The 13,603-nt window shown below is 38.1% G+C and overlaps 1 protein-coding gene across 1 annotated transcript in view; it reads right to left on the minus strand.

Moving 5' to 3' along the window:
- ABCA13 (ATP binding cassette subfamily A member 13) overlaps positions 1 to 13,603 on the minus strand; it is a 181,601-nt gene that overhangs the window by 154,670 nt on the left and 13,328 nt on the right. The window contains exons 5-13 of the mRNA XM_034060311.1: positions 13,330 to 13,358; positions 11,565 to 11,728; positions 8,101 to 8,216; positions 6,857 to 6,990; positions 4,953 to 5,117; positions 3,250 to 3,452; positions 2,504 to 2,631; positions 523 to 617; positions 106 to 282 (exon numbers count right to left, since the gene is read on the minus strand). Of these exons, the coding sequence (XP_033916202.1) occupies positions 106 to 282; positions 523 to 617; positions 2,504 to 2,631; positions 3,250 to 3,452; positions 4,953 to 5,117; positions 6,857 to 6,990; positions 8,101 to 8,216; positions 11,565 to 11,728; positions 13,330 to 13,358 (1,211 nt within the window). The remainder of the gene's footprint in view (positions 1 to 105; positions 283 to 522; positions 618 to 2,503; positions 2,632 to 3,249; positions 3,453 to 4,952; positions 5,118 to 6,856; positions 6,991 to 8,100; positions 8,217 to 11,564; positions 11,729 to 13,329; positions 13,359 to 13,603) is intronic.

Here is a 13,603-nt window from a genome sequence, read left to right on the forward strand (position 1 = left end):
CAGGAAGTAATAAGCTACAACACCTGCTAATTCATTTTATTTTGTAATAGTATTATAAGTAAGGCACTGAAAGCTTTAAACACAAGAATAATCAGAACTACTTACAGATTCCTTTAGTGACTGGAGCTGGTTACCTAGCTTAAAGGTCACCTCTGAGCCATTGCCAGGGCATGTGTATATTGCTAAAACGCCAATGCCATCTGAGCCCTGTGGAAGTCTTAGGGTCTTCTCAAACACTGCAAGCAGGTCATTGCAAACATAGGAAGCATTGCTCATCAACATCTAAAATTTAATTAATATACTGTCAATTTAAAAATTAATTCAGGATGAAGGAACAGATTTTATTCACACTCCATATTAATTCTTAAAATGAAATGTCAAAAGACAAAAGAGTACAAAGTAAAGTTGGACCAAAATGATGCCGAATAAAAAGTGAAATACTTAACAACTTCTTTTTATCCCCCATAATAAGCCTCTGGAGCTTTACGCAAATTAACATACAAACATCAAATAACAGCATACCTGTTTTAGCTCCACAAAGAGCTTTCTGATGTCAAGATGAATGAGTCCATCTCTTTGGGCAAAGGGAATCAGTTTTTCCAGGCTACATAAAGCGTCTGTAAGACATTTTTCCCACATACCCCATAAAGAAAATATTTAACCTGCACAGTAATTTTGGGACATCACAGTAGGAAACATCCTTATGTGTAAAAAAACTGTGCATGATAGAGTTTAAAAATACAGCAGTTAGAGAGGTATAAAGGTTCAATTTGTTTAGATGACATCCCTGCCCCGAGCTCTCCATTTTGCACAAAAGATGTACGCAGTTGTACTCTGCGCTTCTGGGCAGCAAAGACAGCTCCCCTCATGCACCACCACTGAAAAAGGCTCATGCAGCCAAGGCAGGAAGAAGAGACAAGTCTTCTTACACCAGCAAAAGCATGATCCTATCCGCTTTCATAGTTATATCAGAGTAGCTCAAATAACTTCAGTGATCTTTTGTGATTTCCAGGAAGTAAATGAGGTCCTGTGTGGGCTTCTAGCTATGAATGTTATAAATAAACTCTTCCCATGTGTAACTGTTGATTTAACCAGCAAAATTTTGTGGAACACAGAAAGGTTGCCTAATTCCTTAAGCTCCCAAGCAAAACTAATCTCTCTCTTCTCAAACGAAAGACAACCACAGAAATGTTACCAGGTCATTTTATTGAGTTGTGAAATTCAGTAGCCCTACAAAGATCAAGCTGTCACAGCTCCATGTCCCCTGGTCCAATGAGCAGCAAGGCTGGGAGGCACACAAGCCAACGCATGCACAGTAGATGCACATGGCCATCCACGCAGATCAACATAGACCAACACACACAGCACTTGCATGCCCAACAAACAGCACCAAAGGCCTCATCCTGTTAACCTCCCTGGCTAGTCAGGGTGAAGGTCTGCTAGAGACACAGGGATATATATATACACACACAGTGTCAATCCCCCCTAGCAGTTGGGCTCCGACAACCAGACTGCCCAGCACATGCCCCTGGCTCTCAGTCTCCCTCCACAGTTGCTAACATCTGGGCATATGAGCCCAGAACAGAGACCTCACCCAGGAAAACAATTAGAAATGCAGTTTAGAGAGAAAGCAGGACAGACCTACAATGGTCAGGGGCACGGCCAGGCAAGCAGCCTGTTTATTATGACAAAACCCTCTTTTGTCACCTTATTGCTATATTCCCATCCTAGTTACTCCCCAAACCACCTAAATAATCTCATCTCCCCACTTTTGGTTCCCCTTCCAAACCTCCCATACTGTCTTGAGCAACCCCAAAACACTCTTTCCCTGCTTCCCCTAATGAGTCCAATACCCCCAGGCAGTAATACTCTTCAGTCTGTAAGGTGGCCATTTTGATTCACTTGCAATGACCAGCCAGAAAAGCCAAGCTACACCTAAATCTAAAACCAAGACTTCTTGTTCATACCTATATGGCTGGATAGTCAACACTCAAAAGGTTGTGGTCAATGGCTCAACGACCAAGTGACCAAGTACTACCAGTGAAGAGTGACATTCCTTGGGGGCTAGTATTAGCACCAGCACTAACATGTTTGTGGGAGACATGAACTTGGGAATCATCAGCTGGCAGTGTGAGCTTGCAGCTCAGAAAGCCAGCTGTATCCTGGGCTACATCAACAGGAGTGTGACCAGCAGGTCGAAGGAGGTAATCCTGCCCCTTTATACCACTCTGGTGAAACCCCAACCTTGAGTACTGTGTCTAGTTCTGGGGCCCCCAGCATAAGGCCAGGTTGGATGGGGTTTTGAGAAACCTGATCTAGCAGAAGGTGCCCATGGCAGGGGGTTGGAACAAGATGACCTTTAATATCCCTTCCAATCCTAACCCAGGGCACATGTATTACAGAGCCCAAATGCCTTCCTAGAGGTAGAATGTTATCAATTTTACATGTTATTCTGTGGAAGTCATTTGAGTGACAGTAACACGTAACCACCATGCAGCTTTACCTTCAGTGAAGTATAAATACTGTGCTATTACATTCCTCATGGCTCCATCTACCAGAAGCAATCTCTTTGAAACAGGCCATTGAGGTACATCCTGAAGTACAGACTTCATTCTCTCCAGATGTCGGATTCTGCAATCAAAAGAGGTGGAGTACAGTGGCATTGTGTACTACAAACAAAAACATAAAGTTGCTAAAAAGCTAGGGGACAATTTTTTTGTTGTGCAGTCATTATATCATCTACTTTGTAGTTTCTTATAACAGCAGCAGTATAGCAGTTTCCTTGTATAAAAGAAGAACCAAATTACAAAATGCACAAATAAATTATTGAACAATTTGGCTGCAGGCTCTCCCTTAACAGTAGATAGTGGATTCTATCTTTCAGATTAATCCTCAGGTGTTGATTTGTATAGTATAGATCATCTCTCCTCTAATGAAGAACAGGTTTTGATATGAACAATTTATTACAAATATATAGCCAAACAAATGCCAAATTGAGGCCAATGTTATAACTCCCAGAAGGGATATAAATCATCCAATATGCAGTTTGAAAGAGAATTATCAGTTTCTGTGTTCTGCCACAGTCTTTTCATAAGCCTCTGACAAACATTAGCTCCCTGTGCCTACAGCTTAAGTCCTGTGTAGAGTCTTTCAATTCATTTATAAATCAGAAAACAGTGAAGTGTAATGTCAAAGTAAATATTCAGTTGATCTGAATTTTATAAGACAAGTTGCAGAAAGATAACTTACAGATCATGAGGTGCAGTATATCCTTCTGAAAAGTAGGCATCTGATTTCTCATTCCATTGCTGGATCAGGGTACTTATCTCTGCAAAAACTTTCCCGACTTCCCTGTCATCTAGAAACTGAGATATTAAATCATCTATGATTCTTTCAAGTTCCAAAAGGAGTTTCTGAGAGAACCTGTTGTTGCTGAACCATTGCTCAGATACCTAGAAGATTGAATACAAAACAGAATGCACCTTGTTAGAAAAACAAAGCTTTATTATTTAGAAAATACACTGAGCTTGCATGTCTAAAAAAACCCCAAGCACACACACACAATTAATAATGATAGCAAATTTTCTCCCTAACAGTGTGTCTAGACTCTGAAATTACTGGCCTCACAAAGGTTGATTTACAATACAGTTTTGACTGACCTGCAAGTTGGCCATATAGTGTGCTACATCATATGGAGAATGTTGTGCTGTCAGTGCCCAAAGACCCAGGAATGGTTAAAAAAAAATGGCCTGAGGCTGAAACCAGTTAAAAGCAGGTCTCCAGTCAAAAGCTTGCTTTCCCTTACAGGGCTTCTGCCTACACTAACAAGAAAATGGAAGGCAGCAGCTTCAACGTTTTTGGTGTCCCATTACACAAAGAGATAAAAAAAGGGCATGCATGCTCCTGTTGTGTACTGTGGAATAAATAAGGCATAATAAGGCCTGGCCAAACCTACTGACTACTCTCTTTTTTCCACCATTAATTTATTTAATGCCAAGTGGTCATAACAGAATTTTACTATGAGAGATGTTCTGTTCCCCAAGGGAATTCCTAGTGGCCAGCAGCTTACAATACTTCAAGTTGCCAGCATAAGGATGTCAGCTCTTCTGAAAGGTTTTTAAATCATGGCTGAAATTATCAATGGATTTTCCTACAGCTAATAGAAATTAGGGCATTAGTTTTGGTAATCATATTATTACTTCAAGTCATACATCAGTGAAACCTTTATCAAGAGAGAAATCAAAAGCTCAATTTTTGAGGAAACACACAGTAAGCTCTACATGCTTTCTTCAGATACTACAAACATCTCCACAGCAGCTTGATACACAACTTCTATTATTTCATTTTAAAAAAAATCTCATATTTCAGTGAAAAAACAAATACCAGCGTTAAGACAGCTGGGGAAGTTTTTTCATTCAGAAACATCTGAATGGTTTATCCTTTTCTCTATGAACTACACATATGTCATCATAGAGACTGCATGCCAAGTTGTTCTGCCAGACCAGAATTTTGAGATGCTAGAGATGTACTCATGCCCTGCAACATGCTTCAGCTACTATTGCCAGAGATAGTGGAGGAAAAGTAAAAATAAATGAATTGCATACTATATCAGTGAGTCCTGTAGTCTGATTTCAGTTTTGCCCTTAATTTAGGCTCAGGTCAAACAGTAAACTTCTTTCTGCTAGGCCTCTGCATCATATTATATTTCACCATATTCCCTACTAGATTTCAAATCTGTATTTGAGTTAATGACAGAATCTGATTAAGTGGACACATGGTGATAGATTAGACTTCCATTGCAATAATTCTTCCTATGAATTAATTTGTCTTATTAACAAGATGAAAATTTCACGAAAGTAACATTTAATAGATAACTCAGAGCTTTATACTGAGTTACTGTTGACAACTACATGCAAAAATTAGGAATTTAATCTATTAACTCATTAGTGTACATGTGCATAGAGTCTGAGCTTGCTGACAGCATGAACAAGATATATTTTGGCCTCGTGCCATGTATAAATACAATTGTCTTCATTATTCTCTTTATTTGCTTCATCTTTTGGCACTCTGGACAGAGCAAAGCACACAAACTGCTCCAGTGTCTCTTCTGTGGGAATCTGGCAGGGATATAAGAAATTGATGAGTATTTCAAGATAGTTGTTGAGTGTTATCTCTGCTATCAACTTACTCATCTGGTGACGAAAAGAATATAGCCTCCTTCAGTGAGAACAAAGCCCACTTAATCCAGCCTCATATTCTAGGGCACATACTTCAAAGTATTCCAGGTGAAGAGTGCTGTATAATATACCAGTGGCCTATTAGGGTACTTGTAGGCCTGGCAGAACAATGAGACTAGTATATGCAAGGAATTTTCACCATGTAGATATGGCAGCATTACTACTTCTACAGTCGTTTGCAGGCTGATGTTGAACAAACTTGACAATGATACAGTACCCCTATACTAGAATAACTGTATCGAAGCAACTTCACCAGTATTAAAATTACTGATGTAGAAAGCACTCAGCACAGTGATACATTTGAACCAATGACTGCATGCAGCAGACCAATTTTAAATTGAAGTTGGCAGGTTTCAGCAATGTGGCCAAGAGGCCAGAATTTTTTCCTCACAGACTGACTTCTAGATTTTGTGTTGAAAGACTTATTATTCCCAATCACATAAATGTCATTAAGGTATACAAAAATAATATAGCTCATTTTAATTCTTCTTGTTAATGTCTTTCTAAGGCACTTTACACCCTCACTCCTCTTGACTGTGACTAGAAAATTTATTAAAAGTTTTGCAGAAGTTTTGCCCCAAAGTACCTGGGGCTTCAGATACAGAATTAAAGTGTTCAGAACAGATATTTCCAGGTTTCTATATTTCCTTTCATACTTTCTGAAGGTCTTCAATGCCATCACACAAATCAAGATATTAGCTTAAGTAGCTAGCAAGTTGCCTGCAATTACACAGCCAACAATATTTACCAGGCTGCAGTCAAAACCCATTCAGTTGATCAAACTGTCCATCATTGATATTTCATTAAAAGGCCATTCAAAAGTGAATAATTTCTTAATAATTCATTCTTTTGTGTAAATAAACTATTCTTATACTGAGCTCTTCTGGAGTACAACTCCAGACTGCACTGGCAAAGAACAAACAGATTTCAGATAAATATCAACATGTTCTATTCAATCACTGTGGACTTCAGCTGAAATCCCAAATGTTTCAAGTGTTTTGCAGTCAAACCATCACAACAGGTCACTTTGATCTAGAAGGTTAGAAAATCTCTTTCCTCAGAGAGGGCTTTCTTCAAAATTTGATACATCACTGGTATATTTGAATAGTCCCACTGAGAGACTCATCAGTCAAGTATATTGATATCAAGACTGCGCAACTGAGAAGAAAGGAGTCTTCATGGGCCTTAATTTACACACAGAAGACACAAGCATTCTTTGTCCAGCAAACCAGATGAAAAACACTACCTGACAAATTAATCCAGGCATCTTCAAGTCTAGGAATTAGTTTGAAAGCTTAGTGAAGCAAACACCAGAATTCTCTACAGGATTTGGTAATAACCTCAGGACCTTGCTATACTCAGTAACAACTTCATAGAAGCATAAATTCATTAATGGATACAACTACACTTATCAATATCTTCATATGCAGAAATTTCAGCTGAAGCTAAATACATTTCTGTTTTGGTGGGGGTGAAACCAGGCTATTTAGCAGAGTTATAGCCTCCTCATGAATGTAAGATATGACTATAGCTACTATAAAGCATTAAAAAAAAACCTTCAGGGTAGAAACAAAAACAAAGATGAAAAAGAGCGACACTGAAATTTCCAAGTGATTTACCTTTTTTAATTGTGCTGTATAACTTAGTAACTTCTCAATGTGAAGATCATCAAAACCAAATCTGGATTCAAGTTCTGCTCTCACTGCATGTGGATTCCACAAAACATCCCAGAGAGAAAGATTGTAGTGAAAACCTGAAAGAAAGAAAACCTTCTGCTTACATCATTCCTGCTTTTTGTTCATGTTGTTTCTTGATGACATCCAAGTACCATGCTCTTTTCAAAAAAAAAAGAAAAGAAAAGAAAAAAGAAAAGAAAAAAGAAAAAGAAAAGAAAAAGAAAGGAAAAAAAAAAGTGTGGTGCGTACCTGAACACTAGTTTCACTAGGATAAAATTCATTAGTGCATTAGTATTATGGCAAGGCCTGTAAATCTGACAGTTGATATGACAGTGGTGAGATGCCCCTCTACAGTGATTGGCAGCAGACCAAGCAGTGTCCCATTCGAAACTGTGCATCAAATTCTGCAACTAGTCATGAAAATGTGTGTGCATGGGCTGGATACGGATCATTGCTGAGAGAGCACATCAGAAGAATGCCAGAAGACCCAAGGAATTCAAGTTCACTCTCTGTCCAAGGGCTCCAACATAAACACTTTTCTACTTCAGTCTTCATTTTGGCAGGTGAAGTGGGATTTAGACCACATATAATTCTTAGCCTGACCTTACATGTAGAGCAGACAGCCATACCTAGAATCTCATCACATGTTACCAGACAGTTTGCCAATGAAACTTGTTCCTGACCTTTTCTTGAGGAGTTGTTCTAGGGCCAGCCTACCTTCTCTAATTAAACTCATCTCCTATAAACAGATGGGGAAACATAGTGCTTCAGGTGAGACCAGAATTTATAGCAACAGAAAAGCTTGAAGAAAACAATAGAAGCTTAAAGAAAAACATCCACAATGCTTAACACACATGTCCAAACCAAGAGGCTATCCTATCAAATGGAAGAAATTGTCCTTTGCAGTGACTTAATCACTTTCCAAAATTTGTCACTGAAAGATCATTCTAAACTGAATATATGAGACTAAGGTGTTTTAGTTAGCAAATAGTTGCCAGAGTTTGATGCACTTCAGTTTTTAGTATTTAAAACACAAATCAATAAAGAAATGGGTGAACACTACAGCAATATAGCTCATTCTTAGACCTTGTACTTCAAGAATTTAACAGAAGCTTGGATAGTTACTTCTATCGAGTATTCCCAGCATGTTTGATGTACTTCAATGAAAACTGAAGTAAATTACTTACCTTCTAAGCTCCTATCCTGTACTGCTGCAGCAGTTAAATTCAATGCTGTTTTCACCACTTCATAGAAACTTTGGCCCAACGGCACCATAGCTAAATCCTTCAATGATGCTAAGATACTGGAAGTGAAAGATAAAACAAAACTCAAGATCTCTCTACACCTGAAGAACCAGAAAGGGCTTGGAGGAAGAAGATGATGCTCCAGCATTTGAATATTAAGATACTTTTTTTTATCGTTGAAAAACTGATGTCAAATTAGACTTTTCATGCAAAGAAATACCATAAATTGAGATTTTACTGTTAGAGTCTAACTCAATTTTAAACAAAAATAAGGAAACGTTTCCTGAGAGGACCAATGTCTTCTAAAAAAAAAAAAAAAAGGGAAGGGAAGGGAAGGGAAGGGAAGGGAAGGGAAGGGAAGGGAAGGGAAGGGAAGGGAAGGGAAGGGAAGGGAAGGGAAGGGAAGGGAAGGGAAGGGAAGGGAAGGGAAGGGAAGGGAAGGGAAGGGAAGGGAAGGGAAGGGAAGGGAAGGGAAGGGAAGGGAAGGGAAGGGAAGGGAAGGGAAGGGAAGGGAAGGGAAGGGAAGGGAAGGGAAGGGAAGGGAAGGGAAGGGAAGGGAAGGGAAGGGAAGGGAAGGGAAGGGAAGGGAAGGGAAGGGAAGGGAAGGGAAGGGAAGGGAAGGGAAGGGAAGGGAAGGGAAGGGAAGGGAAGGGAAGGGAAGGGAAGGGAAGGGAAGGGAAGGGAAGGGAAGGGAAGGGAAGGGAAGGGAAGGGAAGGGAAGGAAAGGAAAGGAAAGGAAAGGAAAGGAAAGGAAAGGAAAGGAAAGGAAAGGAAAGGAAAGGAAAGGAAAGGAAAGGAAAGGAAAGGAAAGGAAAGGAAAGGAAAGGAAAGGAAAGGAAAGGAAAGGAAAGGAAAGGAAAGGAAAGGAAAGGAAAGGAAAGGAAAGGAAAGGAAAGGAAAGGAAAGGAAAGGAAAGGAAAGGAAAGGAAAGGAAAGGAAAGGAAAGGAAAGGAAAGGAAAGGAAAGGAAAGGAAAGGAAAGGAAAGGAAAGGAAAGGAAAGGAAAGGAAAGGAAAGGAAAGGAAAGGAAAGGAAAAGGAAAAGAAAAGAAAAGAAAAGAAAAGAAAAGAAAAGAAAAGAAAAGAAAAGAAAAGAAAAGAAAAGAAAAGAAAAGAAAAGAAAAGAAAAGAAAAGAAAAGAAAAGAAAAGAAAAAAGAAAAGAAAAGAAAAGAAAAGAAAAGAAAAGTTTAAAGTGAGAGCAAAAAATGAGAGCAAAACCACAACCATTATCCCCACTACAAGGCAGGATGGACACAGAATGCATCTATTTTATTTCTACAGAATCCTCAGAGAAAAAATGAAACTTTTAAGCAACAGAACACTTTCTCTCAAATTAAAGCATATTACAGAATGCATTGATAAAATTATATTGAATTTCTTAGAAGTCTCAGTCACACTAGCTGTGAAACAAACTTCTTTGTTAATATAGCTGTAATTTGCTGTTAAAGGTTTATGTTAACTTATCAGTGATTGCCTTTATTACTATGCAAATAATCCAATTTTGTTAGAGTGGATCAGCAATTTCCAACATATGTGAGAAGAAGAGAAGCACTACTTAACTTCACCAAGTGGGTGTGAAAAGTCTCTATTAAGTATCTCCGGGAGACACAGCAAACAGTACAGTCCAGGAAGTGGGAGAAGTAAATTTAGGAACCTTTTTGCTGCCTAAATTCTGCCCAAGATAAGACCTCAATGTATGTTAGTACTACAAAGCTAGTCAAGATTAAGCACTGGGTTTTGTGGCTGTCTTTCCAAATTGCATTAATTATGACAAATTTGGTCACTGAAGGACACCAAAGTCTTTAAAAAACTCAAACCCCAAGTCTCCCTTTACTAATCACACCCAAGCTGTCAGCCAAGCATTTATGCAGCTGCGCACTCACTCTCTTCTCCCACAGGGCAGGAAGAAAATAAAACTAATGTGAGAAAACTCATAGATCAAAAGACAGTTTAATAGGTGAAGCAAAAGTTGTGCATGCAAGCAAAACAAAACAAGGACTTTCTTTACTACTTGCCCTCAACATGCAGATACCCAGACACTTCCTGGAAAGCAGGGTCTCAGCATGCAAAATAGTTGCATGGGAAGACAAACACCACCACCACAGACATTCTCGTTTTATCCCATTCTCACTCCATCTATGCCTATGAGCTTAGAGGAATCACTGCTGAGAGCACATTAACAGATTAGTAACTTGACCCAGCACAGCAGCCAGTAGTTACTACTATATTTGCTTACTGCTGCTGAACAATAAAGCAATAATCATAAACTTATGATCAAGTTCCACTTTTACCTCAGGAACACACAGAACCTTTCAGAAACGACTACTGCTTTTGGGATATAAGCACCACAAGCACAGCTAATACATCTTTGCATGCTAATAGTTCAGAGAACAAGTTGGAATGAGGTTACGCATGACTCATGCATGGGCCAAGGGGATCAAGCCCCAACACAGTTGCAGCCCACATATTGTAAGAGATTTATTTCCCAATTTCAAAAAATATATGCCATCATATACTCATATCTTTTTTTTTTTCCTTAGGAAAAAGACAGTGGGATGCTAAAGGGTGACAGAATCAGCACAGTAATTCTCCATTCAAAGACTATGGACCCCTGCCTCCCTATGCAGTAAGGCTGGTGAAGATGATGCAGTCTTGCACAGGCAGCCAGGTTCAGTGGCCTCCTCTAATCTTATAAATATGTTGATCGACTACAATGACAATTTACCTATCAACTGATTACAACCAGCTATCAACAAATACATTTCTGATTTTTTTTCCTAATAATTCTATTGTTTTACTGAAAATTCCTGTAGATCATGGTCAGTCTGTGCTTTTGACACCATGCCTTCCTCTGGATCCAGCTGTCCTGTACCTGAGGCAGAACACCTCCATATTCAGAATAGTCTCTGTGGGTTTTTTCTTACTGCTTCATTTCTTGCAAGAGAACAGTCTAAGCTATTTGGATAGCAAGAGGCTTGAGAAAACAAAATGGAGACATTTTCCTGATATGGACTAAGTGGTACATACATATTAAGTTAATAAGAATCAAAAATATCATTTTATTCTAGTCTTATGTAAATATTCTGTCTTTCAAAGCACATTACAATATTTAAAGCCATATTATATGATGGGCAAATTTCAGACATTGCTAACATGAAGATACTTCTTGAAGACTCCCAGGGAATCTTTGCTGAGTTTGAGAGACAAAAAAAGTATAGTTATAAAGGAATGAGAATGGGCAAAAACTCTTACCACACTTCTACAAAAGCAGAATCTGGTAAACAGAAGAAAATTTCATCCTCTTTACACTGATAAGGATGCTTATTTTATTAAATAGTCAAGAAGAATAACAAGAATTGCATGTAAAACATTAAAACAAAGCACTTTCAAGAATGTAAAAGTACTTACTTTTGAATAGCTTCTAGAAATTGTGTTACAGCAGCTACCTCATCTTCTGTATAAAAGCTGTTTGATTCAAGGTGAGGGAGTGAATGCAAAAATTTCCAGAAGTATGGTTGCTTGTACAGGTTTTCTGCTCTAGAAATCATCTCCTCTGCTTCATTCAAATCCATCTTTATGTGAAGAAAACACATTTACATGGAACTCTTCCATTAACAGAAAAGAAACAAACAAAAAAAAGCAGGTGCCTGTTATTCTCCCTACCCCTGCCCTTCCCCTTCTATATTTTAAACCATTTAACTTTTTTTTTTTTTTTTTTTCCCAAGGGGAAATATACCTCTAGCTTTGGTAATTTGCCACATCATTTTAGTGGCACTTTGGATTTATGTCAGCTTTGTTTCAGATGTCTTTTTCTGCTCTGATGGAAAATGGAACTGGGAAAAAAGCTGAGCAATCTCTTCTTGCTCAGAAGCATTGACTCTTTCCTAATGACAAGGATCATCTTTGAGATCTCAAGCACAAAGAAGTTCTTTGGCCCTGAAATAAATTTCTAAGTCTAAAGACCAGGGGACCTCCAGGAACATGCCATATTTGCCTCAATGCTCCTTGCAGCGAGTGTGAAATGATAAAAATGGCTCTTTAAAGATGAACTGACTGGGGTAAAATTACCTCTTTTATAGGACTACACTGTCAGATGCCTATGCAAAACATAGCATCTCTCACATTTGGGTTTTATTCAATCTTTGTTTCTCTAAATTAATGTTTCACTAGGGCACCTTTGGAATATGATAACATGAGCAGTGTTTACACAAAAGGAGGCTTATGTGTACAAGCTCTGTTATTAATAATGATAAGCTACATTCATCTAAATATTTTCCTAATGTTAATACATTCTTTCTATTCTATGTTTCATTCCTGATATTAAATTTATATTGATACAGCTCCTTTCAATCATCTCATGAGCAATTTGAAAATGTTCCTATAAAAATGCCATCTAATTTCAAGTTACAGATTGGAAGCCTAGGCTTCATAAAGTAGCAGTTACCACCAAATATAGAGAAAATTAATTTGAAAATATTTTTAAACTGAAACCAGTGATCTGTAAAAGGTACAAAAATGATAGTAATGGAGATCTACTACTGTGCCCATTCAGCCTTCCTCTTTTGTTGAGAATGCAGGAGTGAAAGACTAATGCATTAGGGACAGCACAAAGACTAAATTCATTTCACAAACTGCCAAAGAGATTCTGGGGATAATTTACCACATCTTGCAAGTCTGTCTTCCCTCATCCCCAATTGAGCATGCTTTCCATATTTACTGGATCAGAAATCTGAATTCAAACTAATCTAATCCAAGCAAAAGCCTCACCTTTTCAGTCTCACTGTCCTTTTTTTAAGTGCTGGGCTGTTGAGGGAGGATGATTAATAATAAGCAGACACTAGGATAAGAGTTCCTTGCAAGACATTTTGTAATATGTTATACAGCTACATGGGGTCTGGCAGATGCACTTTTAAATTGCTCCTAATGAATGACTAGCCTTCAAACAGCTGAGGATTTTAGTTACTAAAAACCTAGCCTGGTTTAAATCAGTGATCTAGAAAGCACTGAGCCACTGTCAAATTTACATGCCATCATTTTTTCTTTCAACAGCATACCAATTTTCTTCTTAAGATAGTTTACTAAAACTTGACAGGATACAAATTTCTAACCATTATAATAAAGATGCCTCAAAATCCAGAACTGCAATTTAGAAACAGACTATAAATATACTTACATTAAGAAAGGTGGTGATGTTACGGAGACCTGTAAAATCAAATATTTTCCTTTACACAAAAGCCTTATTAACTTCAGGCAAATCAGTTTTATAAGGAATAGCAAGTAGTGCACAAAGGGCATTTCTACAGGACTAAAGGCATATGAAACAATAATAACCTACAAAGATAGCAATCTGCCTGATTTTCTATGCTTTCCAATACTTTACTATTATCAGAAAACAAAAAAAAAAATCAAATCCCAATTTAAAAGAAATTGCTTACCATTCACTTCTC

The sequence above is a fragment of the Melopsittacus undulatus genome, chromosome 1 (assembly GCF_012275295.1).
Source record: "Melopsittacus undulatus isolate bMelUnd1 chromosome 1, bMelUnd1.mat.Z, whole genome shotgun sequence".
NCBI classification, from domain to species: Eukaryota; Metazoa; Chordata; class Aves; order Psittaciformes; family Psittaculidae; genus Melopsittacus; species Melopsittacus undulatus.